Source organism: Nanorana parkeri, unplaced genomic scaffold (assembly GCF_000935625.1).
Source record: "Nanorana parkeri isolate BGI_ZX_2015 unplaced genomic scaffold, ASM93562v1 scaffold70, whole genome shotgun sequence".
Taxonomy (NCBI): Eukaryota; Metazoa; Chordata; class Amphibia; order Anura; family Dicroglossidae; genus Nanorana; species Nanorana parkeri.
Window position 1 is genome coordinate 1,523,202 of NW_017306338.1, and position 22,762 is coordinate 1,545,963.

The window sequence follows — 22,762 nt, forward strand, 5'->3', positions numbered from 1 at the left end:
TTTACATTTGTAGAGAATCAAGTATGTTGGTCTAAGACTTTTGTGTCAAACTCAAACTAAAAGAAGAAACTTCAGAGAGTGGGCTACAAATGATGCTTTCCCTCAGAGAGCAACAAAGCCAATTGATAGGTAGCTCCTGCCGTCATTCCTCTCCTGCAGGTAAGTTGTCCTCAATCCTTCGGATAAACTTCATTCGGATTTCTGTAACACTGTCACCCTTTAGTGTGTCCTGAACAAATTTGACATCAACTGCCATCTGTACCTGAAAGAGAATTTATACATATATGTTCATTGGAATTCTTAGAAGTTGTTTGAGAAAAGCAGACACAGACAGAAGATAAACGTGAGAAAGTTAAGTTAAGGTTGGATGGGGGAGAAAAATAAATGTATACTCTGATTTACAATCAATAAATCAATCCGGGTGTATTGGACAACCCAAACAACATGCACCTCCCCCCCCCCCCCCCCACGTGCTGAGAGAAATATGGGGGCTACAATTGCTTACTTCATTCTTAAAATGCTAGTTGACTGGCTACCATTTTTAAAGAGACTCTGTCACCAACTAATGTCTAACTAGAGAAGCATACTTAAATGCTGGCATACTTGCAGGCTGGCTTGATCAATTTTGCATGGGGTGGTGACAAGGTCTCGATAATTATCTGATTTCAATGTGTGGGAAGTGGAGTCAGAATACCTTTTTGTCGTCATAACACCTTTGTGATTACAACAAACAGGTATTGATCAATACTAGGGGTGCACAGATACCAAGTACAGTACTCGGTGCAAGTACGAGTACATGTACCGATACTTTTGAGCTCCAAGACTAGACTAGAGAAAAATTAAAAAATTAGGAGGCAGCTGTCATTTGTAAGGAGCACACGGAGCTCCTGGGATTTGTACATCTCTGTTTTAATGTACCATTTTGTTTTTATAAATATAAATAAAAGGATTGCACAGATACCAGTTTTGCGAGTACGAGTACTGGTACTTGCCGAGTACTTACAAGTACGAGTACTGATACATTTTTGTTTATTGTCATGTGACAGTTTTTCTAAAACAATATCGACTAATGATTTCAGGACAGTGGTGGAGCGCCAGAGCCAGGTCCCAGCTGCAACCGCTGCAACCCTGATAGTTCTCATGAAAATGCCAAGTATCTGCACTGGTACTCGAAAAGTATATGTGCATCCCTAATCAATACCTCTCGAACATTGTAATAAAATCCATTTGTAATAGAAAATCTACATAACATTTCACGGCCATACAAAAACGTTGACTTGGATATGAAAGGTGATATTGTCAATGCAATCAAAATGAACATCAATAGCTTGGGGATGAGGCCTGTTAGATGAGGAGGATAGAATTTGGAGAAGACTCCAAAACTTCATCAGCAATCAAATGATTTCCAAGAGGTGTGAATTAAAAAAAAGTCCACACACTATTTATTCAACTGAGTTTAATAAAAAGTGGAATAAAAATATTGTTGAGATTGATGGGGTTGTTAGGTTCAAAGAGCAGAAATTAGGGGAATTAAAGCTAAGTATATAGCAAATGAATGCTAGATTTGGTAAACTCAAAAGCTCTCAGAACCTTGATAATTTAAATGAAAATCTACAACAGCATATGTGCAAAGTGTAAAAGGATATTCTTAAGGTGAAAAAGAAGATATTCACGAGGAATGTTCAGGATTAAATCAGACAAAAGATTTATGAATGGGGGCAGAGTGAACCATTCAGACATTATAGGAGGGAAAAGAAAATCAGTATAAAATACAAGAGAGATTGTATGTTTGTATTGTGTTCTTAGTGATGACTACGATTTTGCACTACATAGCTGTTACCAATTAGTCTGTTTCTTTTAACTCCTTGCCGACACACTACTGTAAATTAACATCCGCTGAGCATGTACTTCATGCCAGGATGGAGTTAATTAACGTCTTATGTTTAAAGCTGCAGCACCCTCTAATGAGCACTCTGATCCTTGGGAAGGAACTGCAGACTGTGTGTGGGGTCTGGAAGGTTTGATCAGTAACCACTCTGAGAAGTAACTCTTTTATGTCAGGCCAGTGAAGGGAGGAAAACAAAGTTGTGACAGAGGTTGTGGTTTGTTTTCAGGTATTGCTGCAGCCTATTACTTCTACATGCCTCCCGGTCCCCATGCTTACCTGGCTCCTCTGCAAGCCCAGGCTTGCTGTGGAGGCATTTAGGTTGAAGAGTGGCTGGAAAGATTGGCATTGTCTGTTCCTGATCATCTCCTGCTGTGGCTGAACGTGGAAGTGTCAGAGCTGTCAAAATTCTGGCAAAGTAGCCAGGATGTGGGGCCTCTTTGTAGTTCCCCATAGAGAGGACCTGTCCCTACTATTACATAGTTGTATACAGTATAAAAATAAAAAAGGGGAGGGGGAGTATGTAACAAAAAAAAAGTGAAATATAATAAAAACATTAAAAAGAAAAAATGAAAGAGTCTCCAAACACACACACACAATTACCAAATAAATATATTTTGGTGTGCCATAAGCAGTGATTTCAGCTGGGAGTGTTGAATCGTTCAAAAAACATTTGGACGATTTCCTCAGAGATCATAACATACAGGGGTACAGGTACACTTAAGACCAGGATCACACATGGACTCATACACACGCAAAACACATGCACACACACAATGGGTTGAACTTGATGGGCCTGTGTCTTTATTCAACCTCAAATACTATGTAACAATATGTGGTTAAAAAGCAATTGTTGAGTAAACCGGTGCATAAAAAAGCATCAAAATTTGGTCCGATAATGAAGATATGGGTTACACTGGTACTCAAAAGGGTAAAGGATTCTGCAGTAAATGACTGGATCCTTGGCACGCACAGAATTACGGAAGGAGACACTTACCATTTCTAGAGCTCCTCGCAGGACTCCGCAAAGCATGTTGGAGTAGATAAGTGTGGAATGGTTATCTGGCAGTTCAACAAAGTCTACAAGAGGATTGTTTTCCAAAATGAGGGAGAACTCATCACCAGCTGGGCTCCAGTTTGTGATAGTGGGTGTGATACCAAGGTACATTTTAAATGCCACCTGTACAAACACAGAGGAATAATATATAAATACCTAGCCCAACTATGTTTCTTACAAATTGCACATATCAAATTCAAAAGGACAATTTAAAACAGAATGAACACTGTTTTAACAACTCTGCTTTACTAAGGCAAACTAATTACTGTAATAACATACATGAAAAAGAAACTTTGGAAGTTTTGAAGAAACTAAATTTTTACTAGACTTGATTTGTACTGCTTAACAGGTATTTAAATCTCTTACAATTTCTCCTGTTTTAATGGACAGTTTGTATATCACACCAGTAACATTTTAAAACAAATATCTATTCGATTGATCAGACCTATGGATAAAAAAAATAATAATTCCATCACCTTTATTCTAACCAAACATTTCCCTTTACTACACACAGAAGGCAGTTACAGCCTAGCTGCAGTTTATCCATCAATAAATGTTTATTCATACAGAGCTAGGCCAGAAAAAAAAAAAATCTACAGATCTGTGCAATAAGAATATTCAGGACATACAGTGCATTCACTTTTTTTTTTATTGTGTTATGTTGCAACCTGATACACTTGTTTAAATTCCTTTTTCCCTCTCATTAATCTACACTCAATACCCCATAATGACAGAGTGGAAACAGAATGTTAGAAATGTTTGCAAATGTATGAAAAAGGAAAAACTGAAATATCACATTGGAATAAGTATTTAGACCCTTTGCAACAACGCATGCAATTTAGCTCAAGTGTCTCCTATTTCTCTTGATGGTTGCCGAGATGTTTCTACACCTTGATTGGAGTCCACCTGTGGTAAATTACATTGATTGGACATGATTTGGAAAGGCACGCACCTCTCTATAGGAGCCCTCACAGCTGACAATGCATACTGTATCAGAGCAAAAACCATGAGGTCAAAAGGAACTACCTGCAGAGCTCAGAGACGGGATTATTGCAAGGCACAGATCTGGGGAAGGCTACAAAAACATTTCTGCTGCACTGAAGGTTTTCAAGAGCACAGTGGCCTCCATAATTCTCAAATGGAAAAAGTGAGGACTACAACACCCAGCAATAGCACATTGTACATCGCAATGCAGAATACCGCCAGCTATAATGTACTATTGAACAGAAATCCCCGAAGATAGTGCTAGGTCTTATTTTCGGGGTAGGTCTTATTTTCGGGGAAACACGGTAGTAGTCCTATCACAGGAGCCATTTAAAAAAAAAATTATTTTATTTTTTATCCGATTAATCGAACTTAATAATCGGCTAACTAATCGATTTTGAAAATAATCGTTAGCTGCAGCTCTACTTTATTCAAAGTTGTACTGTGTGCGGCGCCATCCGTGGTCATTTCTAGCACCCATCAATACTTTGGGATTTCCGGTAAGGAGTGCTACAAGATCTATGGACACTAGGCTGGAGAAGGACATGATCATTGTGGGACATTTAGGGGAAAAAAAAAATGGCATAAACGGGGGCACTGAGACCCCTGCCTATATCCAACACTCCTGGTTGAGGGTCTCTATCTTTGAATGCCAGTATATTATAGATTTGCAACTCTTTGCAATGCACCAATCACATTTTTTATAAAAACACCAATCTCACTTTTTTTTTTTTAAAGCTTGGTCAATTTACTAAGAGGTCTGCAGACACACGTACAACATAATTTTTTAACTACACTCAAGTATACCTACTTAGAATCAAGTAAAAGTATGGAGTTAAAACACCTAGTGAGGAAGATGACAAAGAACTATACAGCAGCAAGACTTTTAAAAATGAAGAATGCTTCAAGTGTAAATACATGTTCTGGTCTGTGAGAAAGCTGCCAGAGTTCCTGGCATACAACTACATGCCGCATGATGGGAAACAGACTAAGCCCCTGTTGATCTGGCGGAGAACTATAGCATGTGCAAAGCAGTATGTTATGAAGTCATTGGAAGAGATGTAAGGGGGAGCCTTGGAGGACACGTGTACTCTACAGAATGCTACACAAACAACTTTCACAAGAAGCCGAGGGGCAGAACTATTAGCACATGGAAAAATAATTATTACAGCTTCATGTGATACATTCCTTGTTACAAGACTGAGGCAGGGGATCCTGTGAGTAAATCGGAATGCCTTCCATAATAATGATTCATACGGCTTTCAGACATAACCGATTCTATAAACATGGCAGGACACTTCCTGGTCACCATGGTAACTTAAACAGAATATGGTTATTTGAAGCCAGACCATTAGTCCTAACACTCCAGGGAACAATATAAATGTTTAATGAATCTGACAGCCACTTACATAGGCTACCTGTACTTTAAAGAAGAACTCTGGGCAGAAATTATCTTAACCGTTGCAGTGGGGCTACACCCACACTGCATGGGGTAAGTGCTCTTTTTTGCCTAGGGAACAAAATAACAAAGATATGCCTATCTGATCCTTGGAGCTGACTGGCTGCTAGACCGGGCCCTGCAGCCTTGCTCCCCTTCCGCTTCTGTCAAAGGTCCTGTAAGTCATCACATTAAATACAGTGTATTGGACATGAGGATGCTGAGGGACATTGCATCACTGGAGCGGAGGAGGAGCGAGATGACAAAGACCAGTCTAACAGCCAACCGGCTCTGAGGTTCAAGTGAGTATATTTGTTATTTCATCCCTAGGCAAAAATGAGCACTTAACCCTTGCAGGGCAAGGGTAGCACCACTGCAAGAGTCAAGATTATTTCTGTCCAGAGTTCCTCTTTGAAGGTTAGTCAGCAAAACCAACTTGCAAAGTAAAGTCAGCATGTTTCTTCAAGCTTCCAGCCAATTATAAAAAGGTACACACACTGTAGTTATCTTTACAGACATCAGCCTGTAAATAACCCAACCATCTGTCTTAGCTTTAGGGTACTTCATTTCTCCAAGGCCACAAGAAGCTGCCGGGTACCAGAACCATGGTGATCAATTAAGCAAGGGGACAACCTATTATGCAAGTGTAGATATTCTATAGCAGGGGTGGCAAACTCAAATTCATCGGGGGCCGCATCAGCAGTATGGTTACCCTCAAAGGATAGTAATGTAATCTAGTACATGCTTATGAAAGTGTTTACAGTACATTCTAAAGTAATGTAAGCTAGAACAGTGTGTGACTGCTGGTTAGTATATGCAGTATGTGCTATAAAAGAAAAAACAAAGTTAAGGCTCTAACACAGAACACTGGTACAACACAATTTTCATTAAAGATGTGTACTTTAATTACATGTGTGCCATTTTACATAATATATGTCTCACTTGAGTGTTTATTTTGTCTTTTTTCCCCCCATGTATCCATTTTACATGCCTGAAATAAAATAAAACAGCACTAGCCTGTAGGAGAGTGGTTCTCAACCTTTCTGGGGCCGGGACCCCTTGGTAACATTTGGCAAGTTGTGGTGACCCCCAACCGTAAAATTTAGGAATGCACCAATACTAGTATCTGTGTGGGCGCACTCACCTCCCCTCACTCCTGCCTGCTCCCCTCTCTGATCCTCTCCGGCCGATGCAGCGCCATCTAGGAGAACTGACTCTGCTGCGCTAGGAGGAGGCTGAGGAGCCTCTTATCTAGAGCAGCACAAGGCACGTGGGGACCCCCTCAACTGTGTGTTGCGACCCACAGGTTGAGAACCACTGCTGTAAGCAGAATTAAATCCATCTGTTTTATTTTTAACTAGGGCCAAGCAATAGTAAAATTAAAAAAGGTATAGTCCACCCAAATCCTGTACTCCACTTTTAAGTGTGTGCCAGCACGTTTCATCAATAGTCTGTATATGCTTAACAAACACAAATCAGTTTTGGTGGGAGGGGAGACTTTTATCTTTAAAGTTTTTGTAATAAAATAGAAAATACCTTCGCTATGACATCTGCTGTTTCTCGAAAGTCATTACATCTTCCAACAGTTGAACGGGCTAAGAAATCTTCAATCAGCCTTACACCTATGTTGTATCCCCTAAAAGCAAAACACAGAACAGTAGAAACATACAAAAAAAATGAGTGTACTGCAGAATATAAATTTTCAGTAAACAATTACAAAGCACTATACGTAAACCATAAAAATTGGAATATTAAAGTCTTCTGACATTCTCCACTCTGCCCTTGTCAGTAGAAATGAGGCTGGGCATGGTGAGAACCCAGTTCGCCTGCTCACATTGTGACCACCACTCCCACCTCCTGACGCAATCTGTGGCGGCAGTTGCAGCAAGGGTGTTCCCAGCCTTTGTGACATAAGCTGCGGGACGGGGAATGCACCTCTCTGCAACTGATTGGGTTGGCAGTAAAGTTGTCAGTCAGCGTTTTGAGAGGGTTCAGGCAAATATGTGCAAACTGGGTTCACACCAAGCCCAGCCTCATCTCTACATTGTCAGTCCCACCCAGGTACTATTGTGCACTCCATTCCAATGTTCACACCTCTACCTCCACTGCCCATGGACCCTCCAATAGCACAATATCCTCTGCTCGTATGGCTAGATGACAGCTCCTCTAGGGTGGTGGACAAAACAATGTGGGCTGGACTGGCTGCACACCCGAGTGAATCTAAATTGATTTTATGAATTGTGTGCAGTTTCTTGGATTACCTTAGCTAAACAATCATTGTTTTTTGCTAATTGCCTGGAGTAGATCTTTAACCCCTTCATGACTGAGGCCTTTTTTTCATTTTTTGTACACGTGTTATATTCCACATTTTAGGCCTGAAAATTACTTAAAACCCCCCAACATTATATATTTTCTGAATGCCAAGACCCTATAGAATAAAATGGTGGTAGTTGCAAATTTTTATGTTGCGCAATATTAGCGCAACTCCTTATTAAACCCCAATAAGTGAAACAGTAGGACACAACAATATCCTTTAACCACAGATACCTTGAATACCAAGTAACTGAAATATGTCTAGTAAATGTCTGAAAAAGCACAGTAATGCTTATAACAAATATTTGTCTGTCTTTGCATTTCCTATAGGAAAACTGGACAGTGGCTATTTGTTTGAATGCTGCTTTAGCATGCTCAGTTAATCCAAGTTTGGCAAGACCTGAAGGAGACACGTCATTAGAGTGCCTTGACCTGTTCTAACAGCTCAGGAGGGAGCTACAACAGTCGTTCCATGTAGGTTTCTGTGGTTACATCTGCTTTTTTGCATTTCCTTCTTTCGGTTTCTTGGGTATTTTAAGACACCTACTTCAGTACAATAGAAAAGCAGCTTCACACGGTCTCTGCACCTGATGTTATTCCACAAGGAAAATGCCAATGTACATGATGAACTTTTTTCACAGACAGAATAAGAAAGATGTAAAAAGAAGGCTGAACTGGAAAATACTGGGCAGTAAAAGACAATAAACTAGTCAAAGATCATATGTTCAAAAAAACAGTAAATTTAGCATAGCCAATTACAGCCAATTACTGGCTACACAGGATGTCAGACAATTTAGGAAGAGGAGATTACTTAATAGCATACTAAAGAACTGTGCAGCACAGTAAAAGAACTCTATAAAAAAGAGCTATACTTGCACGTGTAAAAATAAAAAAAAATACCACAGAAACCCACATTATAAAGTAAACCTGCCAGAAAACTGTGCAACTGAAACTGAGCAGGTGATGATAAAAGTGATATTATAGTCAACATAATTTTAAGTTATTTCAAATGCTGATTAAATCACTTACAATGGATGCTGTTTCTTGAGGTTTAAAGCTTTTGCTTTTTTTCCTGCAGAATCAGCTGGTCCCCTGAGACACAGGTGAATTATTACATATTTGGCAACTTTTTAATTTTTTTAAATGTTGGAGCATATATTTACTGCTTGCTAGCAGTAGATATATGTAGAAACAATTGAGACTTTCATACTGGTTTAATATAAGTGCACACCAAAACTTCTGACCACATTCCCTCTATCTGGGGGGACTTTATCAAAACTGAAGCCGACAGAACCTAGAGCAGATGTGCATGGCAACCAATCAGCTTCTCTCTTTCATTTTCAAAGCTTAACTCAAACTGAGAAGCTGATTGGTTGTTATGGGCAATATGTTTTGATAAATTCCGACCATTAGAGTATAATTCAGGAATTAATGGAAGAGTTGGTAAATAAATGAATTAAAAAAAATGCACCCAGAAAAATTATGCTAAGAGATCAAGCCTTCGTGCAAAACAAGTGCCATGCGAGGGATATGCAGCATGGGGAACCCTTGCCAGGAAGAAAATTAGAAACATCACACAAGAAGGCTTTATCATCTTCTTGTTTGTATAGCGATAAATAAAAGTTTAATTCTGTTACCAACATTCTCCTCATAACTATTAGTAGGATATTAGTAACCAGGCAGTGCTAAGAGAAATACAGAAAAAAAAACAGGAAGGAAAGAGACTAAAACATAAAAGAGGAAATGGCAGCTTTCTAAAAAACAAGTCTTTAAAAATGAAGTTTGGCTATATTTTATAGAATAGGACATACAGATGTCCGAAAACCTGAAAAGAAACTCGGAAGAGTTAAATGTGAAAATAAAGTTCTCTAAGCTGGATCAAAAGAGAAAAAGAAACAAAAAACAAACAAATCTATTCCCTGCATAACACTAAAGCCAACACTTTTTTTTTTGTTTGTTTTTAAATGCGTGATTTCTCATTCAAATCCTGTCCAATGGCTACAACAGGAAGTGAGCAGAAATCCTTGGTGGTCAGCAAAGTCACCAGAACTAGTATCCCCAATGGAAGATTTCCCATCCATTCCTGTACTAGTGACAACCTAAAATTTGGGATAGTCTTTCACTTTCAGTGATAACAGCCACCAGGACAAAAGAGGGGGTGACTTTAACAGAGATACAGACAGCAATAAAAAAAGACAGGTTGCTTTAATCCATCTTCTCTCTATCCAAAACTAAAAAACAGAAGCTTTGTCTTCAGTTGCAACTGAAGGATTTGTAATTCTGTACAGTCACATTTCTGATTCACGCACATTCTCCACAATGCTAACTCAGACAGGGGATATGAACATTCCCAAACAAACCAAATCTTGTTCATGGTTCAGCAATTCAGCTTTCTATGTCACCCCCCCGGTATCCAGGCTTCCCTTTACACAGGGAATTGGCATTATCAAAGTCTAGTAAACTGACTCAGGAAACAAACGCTAAACTAGGAAGTACAATTACAAATCCATTGGATATCTATCTTTTTAGTGTCCAGCAGGAGCGCTCATGGATCTTTACAAAAAAGCTGGATGAATTAAATTTGACTGCAGATTTTGTAGCAGAGTCATCGGTGGATTTAGTTTGTTTGTCCTCTCGCTTGATGGCTCATTCGGTCACAGCAAAGAGAGCTTTGTGGTTGAGGCACTGGGCCACAGATGCTGCTTCCAAACAAGCTCAGTGTACAATCCCGTACAATAGTAAAACTTTGTTTGGCAAAACACTTGATGACGCCGCAGGTAAATCAGGTCTCCTTCTGTAAAGCAGTAGGGATAAGCAGCAGCCTTTTTGTTTAGGCCAATCTTCCCAGAGGTTCTGTGATGCGAGGTCCTTTAGACCAGGAAAGCAGTTTTCTATGCCTCAATGGAAGGGGACGTAGAGTTCATTCTTGCGCAGTGTCAAGTCTAAGGCCGACCAGTCCAGCAAATATTCTGACAGGACATTCTGAAGGTGTATCTACCCAGTCTTTTTCGATTGGGGCAAAACCTGTTCACTTCTGGGGGACCTGGGTGAAAGAAATTTCAGATCGCGGGCCAAGAACATTGTTAAGAGTGGTTATCAGATAAGAGTTAGAACAAGTTCCTTCTCCTCGTGTTGTCCAGTTTAGGACCTGAATAAATTGAATGTTATATGTTCAGAAAGCAGAGGCCCTGTAGAATAAAAAAATGCTAGTTGCAATTTTTTACGTTGCACGGTTTTTGCACAAATGTTTATCAAACAAGTATTTTTAAGAAATAATAAACTAAATTAAAATTTAGTGCACAGAAACATAACATAATACTCAATTGTTGGGTAAAATAAAAAAGAAGATGGGGTCATGCTGGATAAATAGATACCAAACATGTCAAGCCTTAAAATTGCGTTCGCCTGTGAAGCCGCAAAAAAAGTCAATACCCCAAATTTCCAATAGGGAACATTTTAAACGCTTTTACCGCTCATCAGTTTAGTGCTAACAGTGATTTACAGAGCTAGAATTATTGCTCTCACTCCAACGTTCGCGGCAATGTGTAACATGTGTAGCGCAATTGTCGTTTTCGCACGTGTACGTGTGTGCACGTGGGGGGCGGGCGACTTAAAAAAATGTTTTTGCATTTTTTTTTCCTTTTATGTGACTTTAATTTTTATAACATTTAAAGCACTTTATTTTTTTTTTAACAAGCACCCCTATGTAATAGCAGTTAGGGTGTGACAGGTCTTCTTTATGGAGACATCATGGGTCTTTCAGACCCCTAATGTCACCTAGGGACCCCAAAGAAGCTGAGGAAGCAGGGATCTGCTTCCCCAGCTTCATCTCCTGGCTCTAAGAGCCAGAGACTGTGTACAATGACACCGGAAGTGATGTGATACACATCACTTCCAGGTCCAGCGAGTGGAGGAGAAATCAGCGGCTGGAAGCTCTCTCTCTGATCATTGCACGGGGACAGCAGTGCCCGGAGAAGACACGGTACAAACGATTCGGCGGCAGTACAGACGCCGGATCGCTTGTACATTAACAGCCATCACTGGCTGTTAAAAGCGGTACCAAGAACATGGCTGCTGCAGCCGTGTTCTTGTTTTAACCACTTTAACGGGCCGCCGTCTATAGACGTATTGCGGTCCGGAAGTGGTTGAGGTGACATTAGGGGCTATTAGACCCCTAGTGTCACCTTTCCACTTCAATAGCTTTAGCTGGGGAATGACAGCTGCTTGCTGAGGCAACTGAATGTAAACATATCAGGCAGTGTGTGGGAGCAATAGCCAGCCTGCTAATGGCTATTTCAAACTGCAATAGCCAATAGCAGGCTGGCTATTGCACCCGCCCACTGCCTGCTGTCAATCAGCAGAGGAGGACCTGAAGGATAAAATTCTGCCTGCTATTGGCTACTGCAATTTAGAATAGCCAAAATCAGGCTGGCTATTGCACCCGCTCACTGCCTGCTATCAATCAATTCCAGTGAGTCTATCGAAAAGGAAAAGAGTTGCTTTCCAAAGGGGCCATTGTTGCGTTTCCAATAGAAGAAGGGGTCAAGGATTCTACTCTCTGATTTTTCTTGTCCCCAAGGCTTCTGGCGGGTTCAGTCCAGTTTAGGACCTGAATAAATTGAATGCCTTTATCAGGGCAGTCTGGATGGAGTCTGTTTAGACCATTATGTCCAATGTAGGAAAGAACAACTGTATGATTTCTATCGATTTGGAAGACGCCTACATCCTTGTGCCTATTACTCCTTCTCATCAAAAGTTTCTCTGTTTTGCCATTTTCGATCTCAAATTCCAGTTTTGTGTCATTTGGTCTCTCTACGGCCCAAGGACTTTTTCCAAAATGATCCTCTCTGTGGTGGCAGTCCTCCAGACTTAGGGGATCAAAATTTTCCATTACTTAGACGACATCTTGATTCTGGCAGACTCAAGTCTAACTCTCTTAAATCCACGGGATTAGGTGTTGTGGACGTTGGACCGGTTTGGTAGACTGGTGAATGTCCAAAAACGTCAGATGTTTCCTTCCCAGAGGATGGAGTATCTAGGACTTGCCCTAGATTCTCGTCAAGAGAGCTTTGCTCCTGGAGCGTCGGAAGTCGCTGCATGCGTTCAACAGGTTACCAAAACAACTGTTTTATTGGCCAGACACTGCATTTTTCTTTTGGGTATGATGACATTGTGCATTCAGGTTGTTCCATGGGTCAGGTGGCACATGCAAAGGTTTCAAGTCTATTTCCTGCATCAATGGAATTGCGTGGCTCCGAGCAAGCGGATTCTTCTTCCTTGGGTGAATTTTCAGGATCTGTTGTGAGGGATGGGGTCGTCTTTACTATCCCCGGGGATGCCCCTCAAGTCTAGAGATTGGATCATCCTTATTTGGGATGCCAGTTGCCTGGGTTACCAGTTCCAGGAACGTTGGGAGAAATCAGTTCCTTGCTAAGCAAACTGGCTAGAATTGAGGGGAGCATCTCAAGCCCTTTGTGCTTTTCAAGATTTTCTTCGGGGCAAGCAGGTCAAGGTACTCATGGACAAGACGGCAGTCTCTTACAGCAAGGCGGGACCAGGAGCATTCCCCTTCTCCGACTGGCGGCTGAGATTTTTTCATAGGCGGAGACGCATGTTCGAGCTCTCACGGCCTCTTATCCGGAATTCTCTGCTCTCTTTTGCAAGGAACTGTACTGCATCCGGCTTGAGAGAAAAAAGGGAATCTAAGGTCCTCGCCAGAGTCTCGATCCACGGTAGCTTCAGCCTTCCATGTGTACTGGGAGGTGATTTTACTGGCTTTCCGGGGGAAACTGGAAAATCCTAACGAAGATCAGTTTGCCTTTAGACATGGTTAAGCTGTACTCCGCTTATCAAAATGGCTTGAGTGGGGAAGGGTTTTTCTCCTCCGGTGGATGTGCGAGCTCACTTGATAAGGGGAGTTTCTACGTCTTGGGCTTCTCATGCAAAGATCTCAGTTGAAGACATATGCAAGACTGCTAGATGGAGCTCCCTTAACACCTTTGTTCGCCTTTACAGAGTGGATGTGGCATCGGTGCATGAATTTTGCAGCATATCTTTAGTCTCTCATTTTTTTTATGTATTGCCTTGTTTTCTCCCACCCTGTTGTGATTTTGCTTGTTACGTCCTGTAGTATACCGTCATGAGGTGAGCCAGAAATATGGAAAATTGTTATCAATACTTACCGTAATTTACCTTTCCTGGCTCATCCTCATGTCAGCATACATTCCCTACCTACTATCCTGTCACTAGCTTTGCATTAAACAAGTTGTTGGAGGGGTTGTCCTCTTTTATCTTCTTGCTAAGAGTGGTCCTGAGGAGCCACCCGGGTGGAGCAGACCCGTAGTATGCTGACATGAGGATGAGCCGGAAAAGGAAAATTATGGTAAGTATTGATAACAATTTTCCATATATACATACACACACACACACACACATCTTTATATTAACAGTGTATTTAGCTGTTTGTTTGGAGTTCTACTTTAAATGATCAATACAAAGCATCACAAGCACAAGAAATAATCACAACTGAAACACTTACATTTTCTCCAGTTGCTTATTGACATCTTCATCATTTTCATAGTCCTTACACAACTGTGCAACAAGGGATCCATAAGTTAGATTGAAGAGCTCAGAGTTCTAGAAGGAATGAGGCAGATAATTAGCACTAGGAAATGGGATCTATAGAGTCATTCTGATGTACAAAACCTGAAGGAAAGCAATGCTTGCCTTGTCGTTAGCAATCAGGTCTAATTCAGCCCATTCAATACTCTCTGGTAAAGTCTGACAATCAAAACAAATGTGTGATTGTGTACAATGTACAATGGCCCAAAACATTGCTTTTCCTTTCCTCCAGGTTTTATATATAAAAAAAACCAACAAGACCTAGCATGCACAATGTAAGCATGTGGAAGGTGCAACAAACATGGGTAGGAACATTTGTGGTTCAGGGGAAAAGAATGTAAAATTGACGTGCATGTAAACAAGCAGGATAAACAACAATAAATAGCCATGTTTACCAGTGAAAGGAACTTTAACTTGAAAATCATCAGCCCAACTCCAGCCAAATCTTTTTTTAGTTTTGAATAAAGAGTGGAAAGGTTAGACCTTCTGCCAACTTTTTATTGCTGTCTGTGTCCACATTCAGGAAAATTGTCTGCATTAGCATTTCAGAACAGAAAGTGGGTAAAAATTAAGGCGTTACAAACAGCAATAAAAACATTATTATAGCAGAGTGGGAAAAGGTTAGAACCTATCAGGTTTTTATTAATGCTCATGTCTCCACTGGGAAAATCTGCCGTCACTTCCTGAGTAAGTGACAGGCATCAGACAAAAACAGGAAGTGAAAATCTTTCCAGCAGGGAAACAGACAGTATTTAAAGCCCATTGTCACCTTTTCAGAGGTATTAAAAAAAAAAAAAAAGACATATGCCAGCAATGTACACTGAGTGAACATGAAGCAGGCATATGCAGTTCCTGTATATGAACAAAGAAGCTTCCTTTTTTTTTTCCGTTAGCTGTCCCCTCCAACTCCTTTCAAAATGCCTGCCTCTGCGCTCTGTGTAAATTGACACTCTCCCCCCCCCCCCCTTTCATTAGTATTCATAGTGGCAACGCCCCCAGGACAGTGTATTGTATGTAAAGGCAGAGCTGGTGTTAGTGCTCGTGTTACACAGAATCACAGGGAGGGGGGCAGCCAGTTACAGCCTATAAATGCTAATCACTTACAAAGGCGAAATGGACTTTAAAGGCTGATAGAGGTCTAGAGACTCCCCACTCCATTAAAAAAAACAAAAACAAAAAAAAAAAACTTATGTCTGAGCTTAAGCTTTAAAATCTATCTCCTAGAAAAAAAAAATCCTTTGACGCTACAAGGGTCAAAAGCCTATTTAGGTCTAGGTTACCCAGGTAAAGGCCTTTTACTTACCTAATTCCCGCAGGCTTCAAGACCGACACCCACAGCCTCTTGCCCTCTATGTTCCGGCAGTCAGAGACCTGCTGATATCATTAAATACAATGCAGGGACCACCCTGCATACACCCAGGGACAGTTTACGAGCTGGAGTGTAGGGGAGGCAAGGTGAGCACCAACTGTTGGGGAATTTGGTATTAGGTAGGTAAAACTGCTTTTCCTCATACCCTAGACTTTAACACGCATTTAACTCTTGAGGTTCGGAGGTAGGCCCACTGCAACGGAAGTTTTTTTTTCCCTTTCCTGGAGATAGGCTTTAGGCCTCGTTCACAACAGTTGCAGTGCGTTCCGGCCCAATTCTTGCCAGAACGCACTGCCTCTCATTGCAGCCGGTTCACTTTTTAGTGGGGCAGGAGAGGGCATGGCGGGCCATTGAAGTGAATGGCACCGTAGCCACGTCCTTCGGCCGCAATGCGATCGGCCGCATAAAGTGTTCTGCGAATGTGCGGCCGATCGCATTGCGGCCGGAGGGCGTGGCTACAGTGCCATTCACTTCAATGGCCCGCCACGCCCCCTCCTGCCCCACTAAAAAAAGTGAGCTGGCCGCAATGTGATGCAGTGCGCTCTGGCCAGGATCGGGCCCGGAACGCACTGCAACTGATGTGAACGGGCCCTTGAGCATTCTCAAGCTGGCAAACAGAATATGGCTTTAATATAACCTGAAATTAAAAGATGAACTTGTTTAATTTCAGACCATTCTAATGGGCTGTTTTCCATTCAAATTGTAGGAGTAATGTGAATTATGACCTTGGTGCAAATTTGTCTAAAGCACTCCAATCTTCAGCCCCCGATACACTTCCATAAAGAGTTTGCCCCTTGCAAAAGCACAGGTGTATTGTGAATAGCAAAACGATTGGTGGGCCCATGACACATTCCAGTGCTGCTAGTTGTATAAGCATTAGCCATGTCTTTCACAGTGTTTCTCAGCTTCAATGTCTACAGTATTGTGAATGTCCTAAAACACCAATGCCATTCCAGTGGCTGCAGGAAGCTTGTAGATACACATCTTAAAAGGTAAAAAGCTGCATCAATTTCACAGATGAAACCCAATCACAATTATGCAAAATACTATATGAAAGTGTTTGTGGGAACATACCATGAGATGCAGAGATGCAGCAGGTGAAATGAATGGCAAATACCAATACTACAGAATGAATGCAGTATGCAGATGGAGAGAAGGAAGAAAAAACAAAAAAAAAGTTAGGCGATACAGGTCTAATATCGGAGACCACCATCTGCCAGAAGAAAGTGCAGCACTCATAAAAGGCAATGTGAGGTGAAACAAAGCACAACAGAATATTATTAACTAAGCATGCCAAGCGCAAAAGCAGCCCCACTGCCAGAAACAAGACCCTTAGGGTTAGTTCACACCATAGGCAGTGCGTTGTGGTCCGCTTCTGGCCGGAACGCACTACATTGCATTGTGGCCGCCTCACTTTTTCCTACCAATCAGTGGTAAATTAGCAATGCTACATCTTAATTTCTACATACTTTGGGATCTTCCATTTCACCCCTGCTGTTTTCTGTACATTGGTACACTCTTCTACTACATTCTCCCAGCCTCTCTTCTCTACTTCCATTCTGGCTTCACCCTCACTGAGTTAAGAAGGTCTATGTAGCCTGTTCAAGGCTAGATAGGAATGTCTTTTCCATTTCTAAGAACGACAAGGAATCACATCCTTTGTATTGTGAAGGCTGAATAAACGACACTGGATTGTACTCGGTGAGTTGGACCCTGTCTGCAGATTGATTTCATCAAGTCAGTAGGTTTTCATACTATCCGTACAGAGGAGTCTCAGGAAGTACATGCACATTGGTGGTTGAAGCAGTGTCTCTACAAACACACAGACACAGCAAGGCAATCCACTCCACCTCCCTCCTACCTCTTCTCCAAGCTAGTGGATGGACAGCTGCTGGAGACTGTGCTGTCCCTTGTAATCTTGTACTGGACAGGAAATTCAGGAAGGCTGAGCTTAGAGAGCTGGATGCAGCTATTTGGAAACATGTTGATTGTGTTTGAAGTGTTTGGACAAAAATGTAAAGAAATACTTTTGCTGGGCAATGTAAATTTGTTTAATCTAGATTATTTAAAAAAAAAAGATCAACGTGATATTAAATTCAAAAGGTTTTTAAGCCATTTCAAATGCTGATGACATCACTTACAATGGATGCTGCTCCTCGATGGTTAAAAGTTTTAGTTCCCTGCAGAATCAGCTGGTGCGCTGAGCACTGGTCTTGACTTCCTGTTTTAGAGTGACTCCTTTCTCAAGCAGAGTGCTATGCAGTCACCCTTATGAGTCTCCACAAACAGAGCAGATCAAGCTATTCCCTTCCCCCTTGCCCACTCCCCAAGCAAGTAGATGAACAGTTGCTGGAGTCTGCTCTGTCCCTTGTGATCTTGTACTGGACAGGAAGTACACGGAAGCTGAGAGACCTAGAAGCAACTGTTGATGATTGTAAGTAATTGGGGAAAATGTAAAGCTTTTTTTTCCCATGGGTAATGTATATTTGTTGGATCTGGGTTCATTATTGAAAACAAATCTTGAGAGTTTAATACTACTTTAATGACGCATTACATTTACACAGCATTAATATACTTAAAGCTGAACTCCAGCCTTCCAGTCAGCCTGTACAAGCTATCCTCCTGTTTTGAAATTGCTTACTCCAGGGCTTGACAAATTTTATTTGAATCCAGGAGCCAGCTAAAAAAATTAGGAGACAGGTTTTTTTCTGAGGGGGCGTTTCGTGTTCAGGGGAGCGGGGGACTTTAATGTTCTTTGGTATTTTTAATTTAATTAAAAAAATGTTTACTCCTTGGGTTGACAGGTTCTCTTTAAGCACTTGCTGTCCGGGGCATTTTCTTACCATTTGTGCACACGATAAAATATACATTTTTGACTAGAAAACAGCTTCAGACCCCCAAACAATGATATATGTTCAGAAAAGCAGAGGCCCTGTAGAATAAAAAAATGCTAGTTGCAATTTTTTACGTTGCACGATTTTTGTGCAAATGTTAAACAAGTATTTTTAAGAAATAATAAACTAAATTAAAATTTAGTGCACAGAGACATAACATAATACTCAATTGTTGGGTAAAGTAAAAAAGATGGGGTCATGCTGGATAAATAGATACCAAACATGCCAAGCCTTATAATTGCGTTCGCCCGTGAAGCCGCAAAAAAAGTCAATACCCCAAATTTCCAATAGGGAACATTTTAAACGCTTTTACCGCTCATCTGTTTAGTGCTAACAGTGATTTACAGCGCTAGAATTATTGCTCTCACTCCAACGTTCGCGGCAATATGTAACATGTGTAGCACAATTGTCGTTTTCGCACGTGTCCTTCCAGGTCCAGCGAGTGGAGGAGAAATCAGCGGCTGGAAGCTCTCTCTCTGATCATTGCACGGGGACAGTGGTGCCCGGAGAAGACACGGTACAAACGATCCGGCGGCAGTACAGACGCTGGATCGCTTGTACATTAACAGCCATCACTGGCTGTTAGAAGCGGTACCAAGAACATGGCTGCTGCAGCCGTGTTCTTGTTTTAACCACTTTAACGGGCCGCCGTCTATAGACGTATTGCGGTCCGGAAGTGGTTGAGGTGACATTAGGGGCTATTAGACCCCTAGTGTCACCTTTCCACTTCAATAGCTTTAGCTGGGGAATGACAGCTGCTTGCTGAGGCAACTGAATGTAAACATATCAGGCAGTGTGTGGGAGCAATAGCCAGCCTGCTAATGGCTATTTCAAACTGCAATAGCCAATAGCAGGCTGGCTATTGCACCCGCCCACTGCCTGCTGTCAATCAGCAGAGGAGGACCTGAAGGATAAAGTTCTGCCTGCTATTGGCTACTGCAATTTAGAATAGCCAAAATCAGGCTGGCTATTGCACCCGAGCACTGCCTGCTATCAATCAGCAGAGGAGGACCTGAAGGATAAAGTTCTGCCTGCTATTGGCTAGTGCAATTTTAGAATAGCCAAAATCAGGCTGGCTATTGATGCCAGCCTCTGGACTGGAGACTTGTTGCCGGCGGCTGCATGGACGCAGTGGGGGCATGCAGACTCACAGACTGTCAATGATCTCTCCTCACAGGCTGTAATGGGCTGCCGTGGTCTGTGTCCCCTCTGGCAGCTGCAGCTCCTTTTAACACCTAGAGCTGTTTTCAGTGGCCCCTAAACTGAGTAAGCACAAAAATGTGTGCTACATAAAATGGCACATTGATGGACTGCGAGAAATACAAGTCTCTATACAAAATTGGTATACAGATTAGAAAAAAACAAACCTTTTTTTACCCTACACTTCTTATTTCTGAAGCATTTGTAATTGTCCAGTTTTCAACCGCAATATGTGACAGCACTTCATAAAACTCTGCTGACCATAAAATGGCATTGGAACTTTTCTGTACATTGTATTTCTGTCAAGAAGACGCTCCTGAGCAGAACATGTCTGTGCAGTGTGTGCCGGCATGGCTGCTTGTAATCTCTACTGCAGGGGGGTACATAACCTTAGAACTCCAACTGTGCTGACTACAGATCCCATCATGCTTCTGGGAGTCATGTCTGTAGCGGGCAGAGTCTTGCAATGCCTTATGGGATTTGTAGTTCCACAGCACCGGGAGTGCCGAGGTTGCCCACCCCTGCTCTACTGAGAGTAGAGTGACAACGTAGGAGAACAATTGTGAGACAGGGACAAAGCGTTGGCACCCGATAACAAGAAGTATCTGAACAAGGACCTTCAGGTGAGGTTATAATAAAAGAAAAATGCAGATTTTTAAAAAAGGCCATTGGAAAGCACTTATCACTTAAATAAGAACTACAGGCAAAAAAATGTATTGTATATGCTGAGCATAAAAAGTCATGTCCATGTGTTTTCTTTCATTCTGTTCTACCCTCCGTGAAATAGAAAATGAACCTGTTGATGCTGCCAAACCTCTCTTTTGTCTCTTCCTTTGCAAGGGGACCAGTGCTAGACCCCCTTCAGAAATAATGACAGGTTGTCTGCCTCACGTCGGCTATGTCCATAAGGACTATAGGGTGACAAGCAGACAAAGGAAGGGGGCAATAATAATCCTTTTCTAACTATACAGTACATAATAAGTAGGGATGCACCGATAAAAAAATTTCGGTACTCGCCGATACCAATTACCGAGTACCGGAAGTCCCATTCAGGAAGCCAGGACTCGCCACCTGATTAGCCAGGAAGCCGGGCAGTGTGTAAAGACTCGCCACCCAGCTTCCCGATTACGGTAACAAGAAAGCCATACGAATCCCCATAGTAATAATAAGATCCAGCATGTCTCTGCAGTGCAGGTCTCTGTCCCCTCTCACCTCGGCATGTCCAGCCTGTCATCCCTGGGGCCTCTGCAGCCAGGAGTGGCCTTCCTCCGGTACCCAGCCGAAGCTGTCTTGCTGGCCAATCATGTAAGTCGGGTGCCGTGTAATGACGCGGCACCCTGCTTTCTGATTGGCCCGGAGGCTGGCTCCATGCTCCCTCGTCATGACATGATAAGGGAGCATGAAGCCGGTTTCCCGGCCAATCAGAATGCCTGGCGCTGAGTAATTACACGGTGTCCTGATTGGCCAGCTTCCCGACCAATCAATAAGCCGGCAGCGCGTCATTACACGAGTGACTAAAGCGTATGGAGCAGCTTCCCGGCCAATCAGGAAACCGGGCAGCATGTAATACAGGAAGTATCGGGCTAGGCATTGTAGCATTTGGGCGAGTACAAGTACTCGCCCAAATACTCGGTATCGGCACCGATATCGATACTAGTATCGGTGCATCCCTAATAATAGGTGCTAAATATAGCAAATTCTAAAAAACACAAAAAAAAGTCCCAGCAGCTTGCAAAAAAATGCTGCTATAACTGATAGAAAAGGCCCGCCCAGCCATGCCTGCCACTTGCAGCCTCCCAGGAGTCATGGCTGGTAAGCAGCCTATCAAATGCTCCCTATTGTATTAAACACAATGGGGCATGGATAATGTAGTTTATTCTGCTGCCTTCTCTTTATCCTGACATGACATGCAGGCTGGTGGATGGCCTAGAGTGGCCTAAACAAGTGGAGTTTTTCCCACAAAGGTAACTGTAAATGGCTTTATGCTTTCCATTGGCAATGTCATTTTAGGTGGTTAAGATATGACTTTAACCACTTCAAGACCAGGTGTTTAGACCCCTTTCCTGGCCAGGCCATTTTTCAGTACTCAGCACTGCGGTACTTTAATTGACGTTTATTCAGTCATGTAACGCTGTACTGAAAATGAATTTTATACCATTTTTTGGGGACAGATAGAGCTTTCTTATGGTGGTATTTAATCACCACTGGGGGTTTTATTTTTTACTATATTAAGGAAAAATGATTGAAAATTTTGGGGGAAAAAAAGTTTTTTTTTTTAAATTATATTAGGAAACAATGATTATTACCCATATTTTTGGTAAAATATAAAAGACGGGGTCACGTCGGGTAAATAGACACCAAACATGTCATGCTTTAAAATTGCGCGCACCCGCGAAATCGCAAAAAAACTACCATACCCAAAATTGACCATAGGCGACGCTTTAAAAGCTTTTACAGCTCATCAGTTTAGTGTTATCAGTGATTGATGGCTCTAGACTTATTGCTCTCACTCCGACGTTTGCGGCGATATGTAACATGTGCGGCGTAATGGGCGCAATCTTCGTTTTCGCACGTATGCGCACCCGACTCCTGTTTGCATGTGTGTATGTATGGGTGGGGACTTAAAAAAAGTTTGTTTTTTTTTCATTTGTAACTTTACATTTTTGGGGGAGGGAACTTAAATTTTTTTTTCCTATTTTTTTCCCCTTAACTTTATTGCTATCCCTTAGGGGGCTAAGAAAACCCCCTATGTGATAGCAAAAGATGTCACAGGTCCTCTTTATGGAGACATCAGGGGTCTCCAAGACCCCTAATGTCACCTAGGACCCCCCTGAAGAAGCTGATGAAGCACAGATCTGCTTCTCTCCAGCGTCTGAAGCTGGAGAGTGACACAAGAATGCAGAAGTGATGTAATATACACCACTTCTGCATTCTGACCGACCTCCCTCTGATCCCGTGACAGAGGCAGTATGCTGGTCCCGGGCTCGCACCGGGCACAGCG

General features: G+C 42.0%; 1 protein-coding gene across 1 annotated transcript in view; it reads right to left on the reverse strand.

Annotated features, from left to right (window-relative positions):
* TRAPPC3 (trafficking protein particle complex 3) overlaps nt 1-22,762 on the reverse strand; it is a 24,856-nt gene continuing 2,094 nt past the window's right edge. Inside the window, exons 2-5 of the mRNA XM_018576567.1 lie at nt 14,216-14,313; nt 6,901-7,000; nt 2,883-3,065; nt 1-262 (exon numbers count right to left, since the gene is read on the reverse strand). Coding sequence (XP_018432069.1) covers nt 143-262; nt 2,883-3,065; nt 6,901-7,000; nt 14,216-14,313 — 501 coding nt within the window. The 3' untranslated portion in view covers nt 1-142. The remainder of the gene's footprint in view (nt 263-2,882; nt 3,066-6,900; nt 7,001-14,215; nt 14,314-22,762) is intronic.